Source organism: Triturus cristatus, chromosome 2_1, assembly GCF_964204655.1.
Source record: "Triturus cristatus chromosome 2_1, aTriCri1.1, whole genome shotgun sequence".
In the NCBI taxonomy this organism is placed as follows: Eukaryota; Metazoa; Chordata; class Amphibia; order Caudata; family Salamandridae; genus Triturus; species Triturus cristatus.
In genome coordinates, this window is record NC_140581.1 from 717,469,268 (window position 1) to 717,488,296 (window position 19,029).

The 19,029-nt window shown below is 45.2% G+C and overlaps 1 protein-coding gene across 2 annotated transcripts in view; it reads left to right on the forward strand.

Annotated features, from left to right (window-relative positions):
• Positions 1 to 19,029, forward strand: part of DMXL1 (Dmx like 1) — a 1,781,042-nt gene that overhangs the window by 1,074,204 nt on the left and 687,809 nt on the right. For both annotated transcript variants that reach the window (XM_085632653.1, XM_085632652.1), the window contains exon 25: positions 12,798 to 12,989. In XM_085632653.1, coding sequence (XP_085488779.1) covers positions 12,798 to 12,989 — 192 coding nt within the window. The remainder of the gene's footprint in view (positions 1 to 12,797; positions 12,990 to 19,029) is intronic.

Genomic DNA, 19,029 nt, shown 5'->3' on the forward strand with positions numbered 1-19,029 from the left:
TCAACACCATCTCTCATGCCAAGCTGTTGGAGAGACTGAGAGCCTGTGGTATACAAGATCTTGCCTTAAAATGGATACAACATTTTCTGTTGAACAGAAGTCAGACAATCATGCTGGGACCTTAGAGATCAGACAAGCAAAGTGTGGACAAAGGGGTTCCTCAGGGCTCGTGTCTTAGCCCTACTTTGTTTAATTTGTATATGGCCCCTTTAGCAAAGATAGCGGAATCATCTGGGTTTGAGATAATCTCGTACGCAGATGATACCCAACTTATCTTTAAAATCAATTCAGAAGCGCAAGCAGAACATCTTCGTTTCGCAGCCGGAATACGTAACATTGCGGACTGGATGACGGAAAACTACCTCCAATTAAAACCTAGCAAAACGGAAATCATGCTAATAGGGAAAGCCTCTCTGTGCTGGTCCCACGGCTGCTGGCCAGATGAGTTGGGTACCCCCCCCATCGCTAAACAGGTGGTAAAGAACTTGGGTTTTAAACTTGACCAAGTCTTATCGATGAAAGATCACATAGCAGCAATTTCTAGTACCTGCTATTTCAGTATGCGGCTTCTACGGAAAATACTTCCTTTCCTACCCACCAAGCACCGTAAGACCCTGGTCCAGGCCATGGTGATCTCACGCCTTGACTATGGCAATGCGCTACTGGCAGAAGCAGGCCCAACATTGCTAAGAAAGCTGCAGGTCATTCAAAATACAGTGGCACGTATGATCTGAAATCAACCTCCGGGCTCACCGTCAGCCCCCCTACTGTCAGATCTCCACTGGCTCCCAATCCCTAAACGAGCATTTTTTAAGACCTGCTGTCTTACATTTAAGGCCGTAAATGGGAAAGGCCCCCAATACCTATCGCGCAGACTCACCAAACAAACCTCAGTTTGTGACCTCAGATCTAACTCACTAGAGCTCTTGAAGATCCCCCGAATCCGTCGCTCCCGCTCGGGGGGGGGGAGGTGCTTCTCGTATCTTGCCCCCCGTTACTGGAATTCGCTCCCCTTTTCCATACGCACTTGCCCCTCTCTTTTAACCTTTAGGAAAAAACTGAAAACCTTTCTGTTCTGATACCCCTTTTTTCCATTTATCCTGTCCCCCCTTATTCCTCTCTCTCTGCGTTCTCTCTCTCTTTTTCAATTCAGGATGCTACCAGGTATAGCGCTGAGATGCCCCAGGGTGAGTTGTGCGCTTTATAAATGATCATAACATAACATAACATAACATCATATAGGCGATGTTGCGTTACCAGCGCATATGCTCGCGCCTCACTATCTGCCAAAATCCTCCGGTCTCGCTGTTTCAGCGCTAGCCTATGGCGCAATTCAGCACATGAAGCGGTTGCACTTTCACCCTCCAATAAACTAATTTCACGCTCTAATTCCAGAATCTGTAGGAATGCCTCCTTTTTCTGAGCCCCAATGAGCACCTGTTCCTGCAACACCGTCTTATAAGCCTTCCATAGGTTAACATGTGAATCTACAGACCCGGTATTTTCTTTAAAATAGAGCTCTGAGCCCGCCCAGAGTTTATCTCTAAGCGTTGGGTCCCACAATCGCCAGGGGTCAAGTCTTGGGAACATGGCTCTATCCAGTATCGGGCTGTGAAGAGTGACAGATACAGGAGAGTGGTCTGAAATACCCCTCGCCATGTGTTTAGAGTTGCGGAAATCCCCCACCCTGTCAGTACTTGTGAAGAAATTATCAATCCTGGAGAAGGAGCCGTGTCGTGCAGAGTAGAATGTGTAGTGCCTTAGGGATGGATTATGTGCCCGCCATAGATCTATCAGGCCCATAGACACAACGAAATTCACCAGGCCATGCTCTCCATGTCGGCCCTTGGGGGAACTAGACCGGTCGAGGTCCGGGTTCATGACTGCATTTGTGTCCCCACCTATCAGGAGAGTGCCCAAGGGGAGATCTGTTAGGAACGAGCTGAACTTCGGTAGGATCACCACATGAAGCCCCAGGGGTATATAGCACGAGCACAATACGATCAGACGCCCCTCCCATTTACCTGCTAGCGCCACAAAGCAGCTCGCATCGTCAGTCCAGGTGCCCGTGATAACCAGGGGTAGCTTGTTACAGGTCAACATCCCCACCCCGAGCCCCTGACGAGAACCCAGAGTGGGCTATCATTTTGTAGCCAAAGTGATCTAACGCCTTACACGTACTCCCTTGCAAGTGCGATTCCTGTGCGTTTGATCTCGTTTCCCAGACCATTCACATTCCATGTCCATATCCGCATGCTGGCTGGGTCTCCCATGACTATGCACAAAGCAAGTAACATTTGGAGGCCTCCTCACCACCCGGGTTTCCTTTATGTTAACTTCTGGTACCAGTTGGATATCTTGGTCTTGAGCTTAAACCATAACAGTCAAACAGCAAACCCAACTCCCCCCTCCTTGCATCCCTGATGGGTGAGCACTAGTACAGACTTGAGATTGTTACAACGTTCTAGCTCAATGAAATTCATTTGGAAGTCTTCAAAGGGGAATGTAGGTGGTGCATAGTTAACGGATGGTGTGGGTACCTTTCCCAGGATTGTGCATCAAACAAATCGTACCATTTTTCACTAAGTATGCATCTGTTTTGGAAATATTATCATTACACCAAACTGGGGCCCATAGTTTACAAATACACTTTGCACTGATATGAGCTGGGCTATGAGCCATAATAACCACAGGGAATACATATGGATCAGGTAACATCCATTTCTGTTTTCCGGACAAATCAATCCAACATCCTTCCTCATCTAAACTTGCTGTACTCTCTTGCCACACAGCTAATTATTCTATCGTGGCCTCACTTTGTATCTCTTTCACACTCTCAACTTTGTTTGCAAACATAGTGTTCTCGGGAACCCATCTAGCTGGGCCTACAACAAACATTCTCTTCATCTTACTCTGAGCCGTCTCTTTGGCTGTCTGATCAGCAAACGCAATCCCTCTACCTACATCATCTGTCACTTTCTTGTGGGCACTACACTTCACAATAGCCATTTTCTTAGGAAGTGTTAGTAATTGGGATATCAAGTGTCCATGTTGTATCTTAGTACCATTCGAGGTAAGAACCCCTCTCTCTGCCCACAGTCACCCGAAGTTGTGTGCAGCCCCAAATGCAAACTGTTTGTCTGTGTAAATATTGACAACTAACCCTTCGCTCAATTCACAAGCTCGTATAAGGGCAACGAGTTCTGCTGCCTGGGCAGATTGATAGGGGGACTTGTGAGGTCTGTACCACTGTGCGCAATGTTGTGATAGCATAAGCTGCTGTGGTGGTGCCACCTGATCATTTAAAACAAGAGCCATCAACATATAGTTCTCCTTGGAGATTGATAAGGGAACATCAGTCAGGTCTACCCGTCCTTTCGTCTCTTCCTCTGTTCGGAAAATACAATCATGTTTGTCAACTGCATCATTCTCAGGAGGGAGGGGTAGTAACGTGGCTGGATTCAGAATGGCACATCTTTTGATCGTAATATGTTTGGCAAACAATGTCAATTCATAGCCAGTAAGACATGCACTGGCGAGGTGCTGTGTCCTTGTTTTATTTAAAAGTGTGTCCACAGCATAACTGTGAGGTCAGTGTCGAGTACGAGTCCAGCCGATTGTCTGATGGAAGTGGCCACGACCGCGACCGCTTGCAGACAACTCTGGAGGCCCCTCGCGACAGGATCAAGTAAAGCACAGAAATAAGAGCAAGATCTCTGTCTATCGCCAAATTTCTGGGTCAAGACAGAGAGAACACAACCAGCCATCACGTGGACGTATAACACAAAAGGCTTGTTATAGTCAGGCATGCCTAATACTGGAGCATAGCAAAACACCAAATTTAATTCTTTAAAAGGTTGCTGACAATCTGGCGTCCAAGGTAAAGGCTCATGGACGTCTTTCGTTTGTTAATGCAAGCAGGGGTTTGATCAGTAAGGAATAGTTAGGGAGCCACTGTTGACAGTAGGAAGTGATGCCTATAAAAGCGCACATTTTATTAATGGTACTGATGCGTTCTGGCGTTAACCTGCTACCCTCCTTCCAAAGAAGGTGACCTAAATAGGTGACCTCCTGTTAACAGTACTGAAATTTCTAAAGTGAAACTTTATGACCATGGTGTGCCAGGTGTAAAAATAATTTCACCGTACTATCCTTGCAACCTTGTTCAGTATCAGAAGCAATTAACAAATCATCGACGTACTGTACCAATGCATTGCCTGGAGAAAGTGAGAGTGAATCCAACTGACCTTTCAATGCTTGACTATAAATGCTAGGACTTTCAGTCTAGCCTTGAGAAGCTCTGAAGAATCGGAACCTTTTGCCAGCCAGTGAACATCCGAACAAATAACGTCTGTCTGGGTGTATGGGAATGCTAAAGAGTGCATTTCTTAAATAAATGACAGAGAAAAACTTAGCGGTAGATGGAATCATTGTTAAAAGTGTGGTGATATCAGGAACCACTGGGAATTGCGGGACCACTATTTTATTGACCTCACGCTAATCAATCACAAAACGATATACATCACCAGCACTGTTGGGAGCGTCTAGAGGCTCCCTATTTAGGACCGGAAGAATAGAACTATTGCATATGTTACCAGGGGTCTCCTCGACAACTCCCTTATGTATGAGGTCCTGAACAATATTAAGGAGAGCTTGTTCTCCTGCCTTTGGTATTTTATACTGGGGAATGCATGGTAGTATGGCGTTGTCCTTCACTCGTATAGAAACTGGGGGTATGTGCAATAAACCTACATCAGTGTCACCAGTGACCCATAATGTGGGTGGTACTGGATCAAATTCAGGTGGAAGGGGATCATCTTTAGATAGGCATTGTCTAGTACCCACGTCAGGACCCATGGTAATAAAAACACCATCTGGCGAACAATATATGGTAGCGTGCAGCTTCTTTAGCAAGTCCAAGCCCATTAGATTTTCACCACAATTAGATGTTAAAAAGAATGGGGAATCCACAGTAAAAGGGCCAACAGTAAGAGCAAGAGGGCGCAAGATAGGGCTTACAACCGGCACTCCTGAAAAACCCACCGAAATAATATTATGGCCAGCCAGGGCTGCCCCAGGGACCAGGTGCTGAGAAATAGAGCTCTTTGTGGTACCTGTATCAACCAATAATTCCTTAGTAGATCCTTGCAGATTCACTTTGACATAAGGGCCACACTGATCTACAGGTATGTGAACTGGTCCCTTACCCTGCCCCTGGCTGTCCTAGCTGAAAGACATCCCTGTCACGTCATCAACATCATAATCATTATTTTAGTACTGTCCTTCCCTGGTGTTGTTGAAATAATTGTAGGGACAGCTTACAGAGGCAGTAGTGTGTTGCTGTCTATTGGTCCCTCGGCCCCTGTTTCCAGGACCCCTTCCTCTAGTGGACGAAACATTGTGCAAAAGTACAGGGCACTGACTACGCCAGTGACCTTCTAGGATCGGGCAATGTAGCCGTCAGGGCCAAAACTTCACTTCTTTTCCGTGCCGTATAAACCCATTGTTCCTGAAAGCGGGCAGTTACAGCTGGTCTGGTAATCACTCCATGTTGATCCACCACTGCAGGGTTTTCCGGGTGGTAAATGGGGTGAACTTATTGCATTGGAAACTAAGTCATTTGAGTGGGACATCATGTAGTCTGCCTCTATAAGTAATTAGAGTGGAAATATTCCTGAACACTTGGGCCGGCTCCATGTTATTTACATAAGCGCCTTCATTAATATCAAATAGTATTTGGGATGCTTCCGTTTAGATGTGTGTGCGCCAGAGGTCAATTAGTGTGGTGGACATATGTTTAAGGGCATGTTGCTCTATAAAATGGTTGAAGTCTCGTATTAATTGCCATATGTCCTCGAAACTGTAAATTGGGTTGCAAGCCACCCGTATTGCCTGTTCCGCTGTTAATTTTTTCTCTTCCTCCCCCACACCAGATCACATTAAAGGACCTAACCATTCCCTGAATCCATTTAAATCTCTATCTTCCGGACCGTGCGCTGGTGTGTCAGAAACTAGTGTTAAAGAAGGATGAGTCACTGTAGCAGGAGTAACAGGAACTGCTGCAGTCATATGTTGCGATGGAAGGGAAGGAGTAGGGAGTACGTTACCTAGGGTGGTAGGTGTAGCAGCTTCAGAGACTGATGCACCTGGTGTGGGTTGTTGTTGCTGATGAGGAACACCGGGATAGATCCATTATGAGGCATATGGTGGTGGGGGTCGGTTATCTAATTAGGTCTCCATAAAAGGATCACCATCTCCCTGAGCCATATAGGTCTTATCAATTTGCAACCAAAATCTTCTGTCCTCGCGTTCTATTCCTTTCTCCTTCTTGTTCTTATCGTAAGCTACAGCCTTTTGTGTAAGGGCCTGCATATTTCGTTTTCTGGTATCTTTCTCCATTTTTAATCGCCTCTGCTGGGCCTCCTTCTGTTAAGTACAAAGGAAATCAAACATAGACTTTCTACTGCGTCTTTTTAACAACTGTTCTTGGAGAAATCCTATCTTTTGTTTGTCAAAGGAGCCTGTCAAAGGCCACTGTAACTCTGCATTGTCCCTCGTATATTTGTGCCACAACGTACTAAACATAATAGGGCCAAGGCCATGTTTTATATACATATCAAAATTAGGAATACCTTCAGGAGGTGCAGGCAGGGATTTTTCCAACCGTGCATCTTTAGAACAACAATAACAGCACAAACTCTGAATCTTACTGAAACCAGGCATTGCAAAGAAAAGAGAAACAAAATCCTTATTTTACCTGGCAAAGTATTTGCAAACACTTTTCACCAAAACATTCCAAGTACTGAAACAAAACCTATTTATGGTGGTGCCACATAAACTGAAACAGACTCACCTACTGTCAGGCACACCAATAGACCAATTCTCCACTGCTGACTCTTCGGACCAAACAGTCCGATCACGGGTTCGCCATTCAGTACTCTAGTCGGGATGACCGCTGGGCGAAGCACCCTCCAGTGGGTCAGAGGCAGCAGCTGCGAGAAACGTATCTCTTTGTGCAGGGATCCCTGAGCCATCAGTCCGACCTGATGTCCTCGTCCTCCCCTCCGTCTGTGGAAAATGGATGGGTCATGCCCCGATAAAGTCTCTGTTTGGGGGCAAACTGAAGGAAGTGACATGACTAGGGTCACCTGTGTTACCACTGGCCACCTCTCAGCCTTCTATGCTAAATGAAGAGTCAGAGAAACAGTGGAGAATGTACACCAGTAACTTTTATTATATATGCTCAGAGCAGGGCTCCGTCTGCACAGTCTCGAGAGAGTACTACCGAGGGAACTGAGGAACTGTAAGCATAAAGATATATTAAATGCATTGCATGGTCAACTAATTACACGCCCACAGTGGAATTTTTCCAACAGATGTGGGCGAGCAGCGTCAAGACAAAAAAAAGGTTTCTACTCTGTGATCAAACTGCCAGACAGGTGGGAGAGGTTCTTTATCAAGGAAAAGCTAATCTCTGGCACGAACAGTTCCTCATTACAGAAAAGAAACTTAGCGTGGGGCATTTCTTGAAATCAAACGGGATTAGTTTCAAACAGTACATAAAATGGCACCCGACAAAAGAAAATTATGTTGCGAATGCTAACTTATACATGACATTAGAGAGCATCAACAAGCATAATCTAACAACTCCACGGGCATCCCTGGAGCCTGCCCGCCAGGTTCCTGCTCTGTCCCGGGGTACCTTGTCCCATACCTCCAGCCATCTCAATACATCCTCTGGAGTAGCAAAGAAATGGGACGCCCCCCCCCAGACAAGACACTTAGACAAGCAGGGTAAAATAACACTTAGAAGAGGCCCATCGATTGCAGCTTGGCCTTGACATCCAGGACCTCCTTCCGAGACCCCTGAACTTAGTTGGTGTAATCCGGATAGATGGAAATCCTGTGATTTTTGAAGTGGGCAGGGTCTGTCTCCCGGGTAGCAGTAAGAATACTGTCCCGGTCTTTGTGGTTCAGAATTCGGACAATGATGGCTCGTGGCGGGGCATCAGGCCTGGGGGGGTCCACCAGCACTCGGTGCGCCCTTTCAATCACAAGTAATGGGGACAATCTAGCCAGCTTTAGCACATCTTGTACTCAGTGCTTCACAAGTGCTTCAGTCACACTTCCCTCAGCTTGCTCTGGGAGCCTAAGAAGGCGGACAATATTGTGGCAAGATCCCGCCCTCCTTGTCCTTCACCCTCTCCACAAGGATCCCCATTCTAGAAGTGACCTCGGCCATCTTTTTCCCCAAAGTGTCGACCTCGGATTGGAGTTCAGAGATGAAGCCCACCCGACTTTACCTTATCTGATACCTTCCTTAGGTGTGCCCGGAAGAGGTTTACCTTGATCGCCACTGTCTCAATCTTTCTCTCAAGGGCCACCCTGGATCCAAGTATTGTGGCAAGCAGCTCTTCCTCGGAGGGCTCCTCAGCGGTCAAGCCAGCCCTGATTCCTCCTCGAGACCAGCCCATCGTGTCCTCTGCCGGAAAAGGGGGGACCGGCGTGGTATACTGCTCTATTGTGTTGCCCTGCAGGGGGCTGGTTGTTTATTTCTCCCCATGGGGGGGCAAAAGGGGGACCAGATTTTTCTCTACTCAAGTCCTGGGATGCAGACTAACCATGCTGAGAGATGCAGCGGCCGTTGGATATACAGTGCATAGAGGGTCAAGGAACACAAGCCCCCGACAGCAGCCCCCACAGCCTCACAGTTCCAGGGCAATTACATGAACAGGAAACACAGGCTTGGGCTCTCTAGTCCGTGGCCACAGGGTCCAATGTCAGGAACAAGGCCCTCTCTGCAGGTAGGCACCCTAGGGGGCCTGAATCGAGCTCCAAGACCAGAGCCTAGGCCAGGAGGTCCATGGATCTTCAGTTGTTATGCCACTCCCAGGGCCGCCAAGACCAATGCAGCTCCAGGAGAAGGAATCCCCCCTCAAACTCACCACTGCACAGATGGGACCCCCACACTCCAGTAGTTCAGAGTCCGGTCATCCTCCTCAGGCTGGCCGGCTCAGCACTAGGAATGGCTACTCGGCTACAAGCCAGTGCATCCACAGAATGATGGGGAAGTGGCTTCAGAGCCTGCCTTTTCCCTCCAGTGTACACCCTCACTGCGTTCCTCAATGAGGGATGCCACCCCTGCCCTACCTGTGCAGCCACCCGCTGGATCCAGGTAGGGCCCGGCACAGCACCAGCACAGGCATAGAGGCTCCTCCCTCCGCAAGGTCCCGGTTCAGGGCAGGGGGCTCCCGTACCCCCACTCTCGATGCCTCTCACCACCAGCAGCCTGTTCCAAATAGAAGCGACTGTATGGTGGAATATCACTCATCAACCCACAGCCCAGCCTACTCAAGGCCTCGCAGCTCCAGGTGCCGACACCGGCCGTGACCTCCCAGGCGGTGTATATGATCCTCTTCCATTACAATGCAGCTGCTGCCTGTCCAATCAAGGCGCTGAGCGAGCACTGGGAGGACAGAATCCCAGTCTCTGGGACAAATATGGCAAGTATGGCAGGATACTTTAGGATATTGGTGGAGCCTTGAGGAGCCTCTCAGAGGAGAGTCCTACCGGCCATCTTGCGTAGCCACGCCACTGTACCATGCATATTACTAATGTGTTTTTTATGACAAGAAGAAATCATCATCCAACCAAGCATTCAAATTGCAGGCAGGTGCTGTGTCAAATTGTCATAAAAATCCATCTTTATTTGGTTAATAACAAACAGAAAAGATTTAATTAAGACAAAGATTGTATATTTACGTAAAAAAGTCAATAAAACTACAATGTTAAAAACATACAAACAGTAATAAATCAAAAATATAAAATTACATAATATTAATTTGTCTCCTGTCCCTTATTGTACAATTAAACAAATATAATCATTGAAGAGCAGACTGGAATCATCATGCACTTGCTGTAAGAATAACAGGGCAAGTCTACATTTTCTGAAATCAAAATTCTTCAATATTGACGGTATATAACGTACCTCTTCCTCCTTATAAAAGTTACAAAAAATACACAATTTATGATAGTTTATGTGGAGATTCCATCTCAAGGACCATTCATAAGTTCTCTGATAGGTTACTTTAACATGCATTTTATTAAGCTGAAAACATGCCTATGTGCCGAACTGGTAACTACAGACATATATAATGGCATACCCTTTGAATTTGATAGCGTAAAAGAAGCAGCACTGGTAGCTTTAATAGCTTCCAACTGTATCCGCTTCTGATCACACATGTCCATAAAACGGGTCTTCATTTTTGGAGATCTGACAGTGTGTCAGGGTCACTAACGAACTCGGATCTGCCCACTTTCAAACATACATTTCCAGTGTAAGCAAGCCAAGGAGTATGATGTGCGCAATCTAAAGATAAATAACCCCGTAAGATTTAACAATTGAATGCTGTTTCTGATGTAATCCTCGCAGCATGCCACAGCAAGAGGGGGCGAGGCTTAAAGAGATCCTTAAGGTTATTTAGACCCCATTCTGAATGGTTAGAGCAACTTGTTGGTGCTACCAAAAGTCTCTTAAGAACACAATTTTCTGTTGAAGGATACCACAGTCAGCTTATCCCCAAGCACCAGCTCAATAGCTCACCGTAGATACACATTTTGAATTGTACAGCATACACATCTTCTTTACTGGCTTTTGGCAAATCTAAATATTGATTTTCCGCCATTAACAACGTGTTTCTTCCTTGTATCTTTCAAATGTGGACAATACCCTTCCAAATCAAACTGTACCCCAAGGTAAGTAAAAGTATGCACCCTTTCAGTCATAGTGCAGAGCACAGGGTGAACGTTTGATTTAACTCCCATTGGTCCACACATCATCGAAAATGTTTTTCCCTGATTTGTTTTTAAATCACACTTGTTTGTATACCTTGTAAATCGTCCAATAGCCTTTGCAAGCCATTTGGGGTTCCTGACATCAGAACCACATCATCTTCATAAAGTAGGACAGGAGTGGCACCAGCGTCAGGCATATTCAAACCTTTTTGGAAAAGGTGGGCTTCTAAACCATTAATATATCAACTGAATAGGAAAGGGGCGAACACACACCCATATCTCACCATTGTGCCTATCTGAAAATGGGTGTCACATTGTCACATAAACTCTTCTTAATAGCAACTTTAAAAGGTAAAAAGAAAATAAACCCATTCTAACCAGGCACATGAAGTGGAGGCAATATAAGGAGCCACTTATTTGAGATAACATACAAAGATAAAAATTAAAAAGCTTTGTCTCTGAAGAGAAAGGAACTACTTTTAAGTCGATGTGAACAACTTGCACCAGCTTTGTGCAGTCATGCAAAGTGAAGAAAGCCAAAGCCTAAAATTGGCTGATCTACTGCCTAATGCTGTATGCTGTGGTGGGTGGAAACAAAAAGCGAATGCCAATTCAACAGACCAATGGATGAAGCATCCTGACCAAAAGCCCCTATATATATTATGAAAGTTTTGCAAAGCAATAGTCTGCCTAAACAACTAAAGTTGTTCCAAAGGCCAGACACTAAAATAAAAAAATTCCTTCCTCATTCATTAGAAGAACATGAGTAGAGTAGACTTTTCAAATAACTTTAGTTTTCAGTCTATATAACAATTGACCTCTGCACCTGACCACTTTAGGGTGATAATAATATACTATATGTACCGCCTCAGGTAATAAGTTGACTACAGATAGCTTGGTCTTCAGCAAGGCTGTACAAAAAGGACCTCCTTGTTGAGGCTTAGCTCAATCAGAGGAAGCATTCGGTGAGGGGAACCAGTGTCATGAGGCCAGACTGCAGGTGTGGAGGCACATTGATCTAGAGCAGTGGTCTTCAAACCTTTTAATGCTGTACCCCCTCCCCTAATAATCTGGGACCCCCCAGAATTTTTCACAATTATTCTATTAAACTAGAAATATTTAAATATGTCTAGACTTATTTAAACATTGCAGTTAAGTTCTGTTAGTGTTTTAAACATGTAATAAAATACATGATTGGCAAACATACTATTCTGATCAAGCTGGCTTTACTAACATGTACAAGTATCTTATATAGACTGTTAGGGACCAGAAAAAGCAACAGGTGCAACTATTAGGTGGGAGGGTAGACACTGACGGTGGAAGCATGAAACTGGAGAAGAAGACACAGTATTGGAGAAGAACCATATGAAGGGGAGAGCTGATTATGAGCCATCCATCTTTGGGGGAGCGATTGGAACAATTGGAGCTAACTTTTAAGGGATTAATTGAGAAGTAGGCTCTCATGGAAGAATTTCCCAGTCATTCTGGATTTGAGTGCATACAAGATGGCAGTCTTCTATGATGGGTAATGAAGTGTGGGCCGCAATGAGGAAGCTGTGATTCTGCTTCTTGGAAGCATGATCAGATGCAGTAAGTCATAGTGCACTGTTGATGGAATTCAATGAACACATTATGTACACTACAGAGAACAAGTAATCCATACAATGTACATTTAGTTTGTAGTGCTACTGGTCTTATGTCAGGTCTGGTGGCTCAGTGGACTAATGCATCCACTGCAGGGGCCTGTGTTCGTCCTCATGGTCACAGGTTCAAATCCCGGTGGGTCCACTCAGCCTTTCATCCATCTGAGGTCGATAAAATGAGTATCATTGAGTTGGGTAATAATAAACATCTGTTATTCAGCGCCTTGAGAGCCATGGGTGATAAGTGTGCTTTACAAATACACATGTTATGTTATGTCTGTCAGATTGGTTAAACTGCATATTTTAAATAATGTTTGAAACCTAATCTTTTTCTTTTCTTTTTTTGTATTATGTTTCCAGGACAAATCAAGGCAAAGTCTTCATAATCCTCAGGCTGAACAGGTTTCTGTACCTCTTCTTTTTGCTTGCACCGCCAGTGCCAAAACAGTAGTGGCCAATCCAATATTGCATCTCAGCAATTTGACACATGATATATTAAATTCCATAATAAACCTCGATTCACCTCCTCATCCAGATCTGCAGAACAAAAAGGTATACCCAAGCATGTAACATGTTTTATTTGTTTTAATATAGCTATTAGAATTTGGTAAATTAGGAAATTAAATGCTGAAAGTAAATAGAAACTGAAAGAAGAGAACATAAGCATATCTTCAATATTTGTTGACAAAAGGTACAGTATTATCAATTATGTTAACCTATTAGCAGTCATACATATAACTCCGGTTTGAATTTATTTGCCAAATAGATATCAAAGAATACAAAGACTGCCACATCCAGTATAATTCTTTAATATGTTCCTGTTAGAAATTCAGTTGCTGATCTTATTCAGCAATTGCTTTGTAGTGAACAGTGTCTAAATTAAGAATGTAATTTAAGTTAATTGGTTTTCACTTGTTTACAGTTCCGAAGATAAAGTAACTATTCATTCTGGTCAGGTAAACCTGGAGAGGGTCAGTTTGATGTGCAACTTTTAAATTAGTGCAGGTACATTAGGAAAATCTGCAGGGCGCTTAGTCAAACGAACATAGTGTTTGCTGCTGTGCTATAGCAGGGTGGAAAACAGGAACACACAGCCCTGAAAAATGTAATCATTAAAAAAAATGGAGCATGGACCTAAAACTCTGGAAATGTATGATCTGTGCATTTAAGAATAACAAAATCAATGGATTTTGGTCATTGGCAGTAAAAAGGGTCTAGCACTGTGCCCATGTTAACCCTGTGAATTCTATCTGATAGAGACTTCTAGCTGCAGATTCCTTACCTTTGAATTTCCCAGGCGTCAGGCTGGATCTGGAAAATTTTGCTGAGCAATACCCCTTGTGCGCGATGTCGGGTGGTTCCATTAGGCTCCACGTGTCAACGATGACATCAGTAGTTTCGGTTATGACGTTGAGGTGCCTACATAGGCGCCACCCAGGCGCACGGACGTCAGTTCTTTCCTTTCCGTGCCAGTTAAGCACCGATCCTGGAAGAGCTACCCATCTGCCGCTTTTTGGCAGGCTTTTTTCTTCACTTTTGTCAAACATTTTGATGACTTCGTGTGCGAAGACAGGTTTTAAACCACGATGTTGGATACTGATCGCCACCGCGTATGTCTGTGGTGTCTTGAACGCGGCCACAATTCGAAGTCATGTTCAGACTGCTGGGCGATGGCTCCGAAGACCTGGAGGGAGCAGGCATTGAAGTTGCTCGCGGCCTGGCAGTCGACACCGTTGAGCGAGATCGCTCTCCGAACCCTAAGACCTCTTCGAGGTCATCTGTACACTTGGGGAAGAGGCACAAGAAGAAGAAGAAGTCCAAGCGGACTTCGACTTCACCTCAACTGGCATCCGTCGTGGAGAGAGGTAAGGAGCACCGACACTCTAGGCACAGTTCTGTGGAGCCAGAGTAGACTTCGCGCCTTCCTCCATTTCCGGGAGCCGGAGCAACTCCCGCTCAAATGAAGGAATTTTATGAGGCCAAGCACCGCATATTTGAGTGGAACAACCCCGTTGGTAAGCCCTCAGGCCCCGTGGGTTCGGATGAGGCCCCATTGGGTTCGACGTCATCGGTTTTGGCCACGGTGCCGGTGGGGCCTCAGGGGTCCGTTCTCGGATCCGTTTCGACGCTGGTCGTACCAACGCGACCTTCCCTGACGTCGAACCTGAAGTTGGTGCCAGTGGTGTCACCGGCAGCTGTCAGGGTTGCAAGCCCCATCCTCATCCCCGACGACACGGAGCCAGAATGGCATCGAGTGACGCCTATTCCGACGTCGACAGAACCCAGGGGTTCCATGTTGTCGCCTGAGCACTTTGTAGACGTGCTAGGCTCAGGAGAGGAATGGGGGGAGTCTGGAGACCCCTTAGAGAACCAGGATGTCTCTGAAGAGACTATGGACTGGTATGGGGAATTTGGGGAAGCCAGTGGTCTGGATACTTCCCCAGACACTGGCATGCTCTCTCCACCTACAGTGGCTTTGGAGGAGGGGGCATCCTATTCTATGGTGGTTAAGAGGGCAACTGAGGTCCTTGGGACTGGAGCTGCCCTCAGTGCAGGTCAGGACTAATCTCCTGACTGAAATGCTTCAACCTGGGGCTTCCACCTCTGAACCTTTTTTGCCCTTTAATGAGGCACTTACGGATGTCCTACTAGGAATTTAGTTCAAACCTAGCACAGGGGGTTCTGTGAACAGGACATTTGCATGCCGCCATCGCCCAGCACTGTGCGACCCAAAGTTCCTCAGCCAACACCCCACCCCAGAAAGTTTGGTGGTGCAGGCCGCTACTTCCCAGGGGGCATTCCCTTCCGCCTCTGCGGATAGGGAATCCAAGAGACTGGACTCTTTGGGGAAGAAGATGTTTTCTTCCTCCAGTCTGGCAATTGCGGTAGATTAATACCGCATGCCTATTGGGCCATTTCTCCCACTCTCTTTGGGAGACGGTTGTGCAGGTGCTGCCACAAGTCAATGACGGGAGAGATGTGCCAAAATTCACCATTCGGTGTGGTGTGGATATGACCGATTCGCTTGGCAGGGCTATTTAATCAACAGTGGCCTTGAGGCGCCACGCCTGACTTTGTACATTTGGCTTCTCGGGGGATGTCCAAGCTAATTTGATGGACATGCCCTTTGATGGAACCCTCCTTGTTGGGGAAAAGGCTGACTCGGCCCTGGTCAGGTTCAAGGACTCTCGAGCTACGGCCAGATCCTTGGGCCTCTTCACCACTCCTCGTGGCTAGTCTTCCTTTCACCCCTTTTGTTGCAACGGAAGGGGTTTCCAGCTGCGTCTGCCCTATCCTAGCCACCGTCCTGCACAGACTTCCCAAGCCAGACGTGGACGTGGTACATTCCATCCTCGGAATGGAGGTCAGAAGTCGTCTGCCACACTACCCCCAGCAGCCGCAGCCTCCAAGCACTCCTAGGCTGATTCTGCAGGACCACACTACTCCAGTGGGTGGGAGAATTCATTATCTTCTCCCCCGCTGGTGATCTGTAACAACAGACAAGTGGGTCTTGCAGATAGTCTAGAAGAGCTATTCTCTTCCTTTCTTTTCCTCCTACTATTCTGCCAAGTCAGGAACGGCTGGCGGAGGATCACTTAAAACTACTCAGATAGGAAGTTACTGCTGTTTTGTCCAAAGGAGCTATAGAAAGGGTTCCAGTTTCAGAAGTAGGCAGTGGCTGTTATTCCCTCTACTTTCTGATTCCGAAGAAGACCAAGGGTCTTCAGCCTATTTTGGATCTTCGGACAGTCAATCTCTTCCTCATAAAGGAGAAATTCAAAATGCTCACATTGGCTCAAGTCTTGTCTGCCTTAGACCAAGGAGACTAGATGGTAACGCTGGACCTGCAGGATGCCTATTTTCACATTCCCATCCTGCCGGGCCACAGGCGTTACCTACAGTTCAAGGTAGGCCACAAGCTCTTTCAGTTTACTGTGCTCCCCTTCGGCCTTACCAGTGCCCCTCGGGTGTTCACCAAGGTGATGGCGGTGGTTGCAGCTCATCTGCACAGATTAGGGGTTTTAGTCTTCCCCTTTCCAGTGCAAACTGTAAACCTACAACAAAAATCTAAATCAAACATTTTGCACAAACCTGTTAAAAAATACCTACATATACATACACATAAATTAATCTTAGAATATTATTTAAAGTCTTTAAGATTTTAAGCTATATGTTTATCTAAGCTAATCAAACATTTGCTCCACTGAGCACCTCCGTGTTTACAGCAGGGCAGCATTAATGACATGAATGCCTTTAAAGAGCAAAATCATATAACTGTTCTTATAACAGAGAAAGGTCAAAAAAGGTTAACTGAGCTTTCACAATGCCACTACCAGCAGGCCCCAGTAAAGGTATGCAACTGAATTAGAAGTATTAGTGCAGCTTTTGGTAGTTAAGGCAAAGCTTAAGGTTCACTTTGACTAGGAAGCTGGAGATCAAGGTATCAACTGTTCCAGGAGTGATATAGTTACGTGAATGAAGAGTGTCAAGTCCACAGTAATGTTGTATAACAATGTTAGACAATCTTTAACTAATACACACTAGAGCGATGGAAGATACTCTTAAATTGATAGAAGATAACGGAACATCAGTATAATTTATTATTTTGAATTAATTTCAGTCAGGCTAACATTTATGATAGAAGTCAGTTAGATACTGTGTATGTCTTGGGGAAGAGGAAAAATGTCAAGTAAGACTACCTTTTTTATCCAGTGTTTTGGAAACTCACCGGCACTTCCAGGGTTGATCCCACTAGGCACATGAAAGAAGTTTGTGGTTTTGCAGAGCTTGAATCACACACATTGGGTTTTGCAAGCTTTGAAACCGGGAATCTCTTAGACTTAGTAATAAGAATTCCATAGATTGTCATGAGACCGCTGGTCGAACGGCAAGACCAAAAGACTTGTCAAAGACTAACAAGGTTACACCAGCATTCAGCTAGCTCATCCTCTTGCAAAGTCAGGCTTTAGCACTGAATTTAGTTCACTTATATTGTTACTTAAGACTCTTTCTGTCTCAGCCTTTCCTACCAAGACCTTAAAATTCAGAATTAAATAGGACCTTTAAATAAAAGCAGTGTTGGCAAAGTATAAAAAACTGAATTTTTACACATGGGAGTGCTGTACTGTTTAAATGGTTTAGCCGCCTAGATCTTTTCTTGGAGAGAGGACATTTTGCAGGTAAAGTGTATCTGCTCAGAAAATATAATTCCTCTATTGTCTGAGGGTTTAAGACATGGTAGATGTGCTGAAAGATTTGTGCAGTGAATGTCTTAGTCCGTAAAAAGTGCATTGTTCTCAAATCATCCACCTGTGTACCTCCCAACTGCCCCATGTACTACCAAACTCATAGTGATCCCTGATCTTCTTGGCATGGCGCGCTCAATTTCCTCCCTTTTCTGATGAAGGCTTTGTCTCTGGTGGCTATCTTAGGGCTCTGATCCTCACCAGGAATAGAATACTTTCTTCAGACTTCCGAATGCTCGCTGCTCTGTGTATCTGTTTGTACTGTCTGCATATTCTATCATATGTTGTCCATTCCAAAATTATATTTAGTAAAGTTTCTTTGACTTTAATTGTGCAAGAACAGTTTGATTCAGTTTGGCTATCCCATCAGAATTGGATATTGTTGAACTTATAAATCCCTTGTAAAGTGGTGTACCATATACCCAGGGCCTGTAATCTAAATGCTACTAGTGGGCCTGGAGCACTGATTGTGCCACGCACACAAGTTGCCTTTCGCACCTGTCTCAAGCCTACCATTGCTAAGCCTGAGTGGGCAGTTTAATGATACTTCGACTTGGAATTTAAAGTTACTTACCAAGCCTTAAACTTTATTGTGCATAGGTTATCCCTGAGGCAGGCCCTTGGTAGCCCTAAGGGCAGAGTGTTGTGTAACTAAATGGTAGAACATGTACTTTGAAGTTTTATTTACATGTCCTGATAGTGACAAACAGCTACATTTGTTTTTCTCTACTGTGAGGCCTACTCCTCTCATAGGCTAGCATTGGGAATTCCTTAATACACCTTTAAACTGTAATTCCTGATTAGAAAGGAGTAGCTAAATCATGTTTCGGATCTTCTGAATGGTGATGATGCATCCTCTTTACTAGTGAAGGTGGATTTACAACTACTGTTTTAGAAATGCCACTTTTAGAAAGTGGACATTTCTCTGCTCTTACGGCTGTGTGTGCCTTGCAGCTTGTCTCCAATGCAAGTCTAGGATGGGTGACAAATAGACTTTGTACATTCCTTCTCGACATCCACAAACACAGGAACAGTGAGTGTGGCAGAAAACTCATCGGCATTCATCTACATCAGGGGTCTCCAACCAGGATCTCGTGATCTACTGTTATTACCAGCTACCACTGAGTAGCTCCCCTGTGTGCAGCCCAGCTTATTAAATTTGAAAGCTTTGCTTGGTTGAATTAATATACATATAAAAAATGCAGATTCTACAATTCCAACAATATTAGTAGCTCTCAGTGTGTTTCATTGACCATATGTAGCTTTCAGTACAGAAAAGGTTGGAGACTCCAGATTTACAGTCTCATAGCTGTTCCTGGGCAGGAAGAGGGAGAGGGGGTGACACA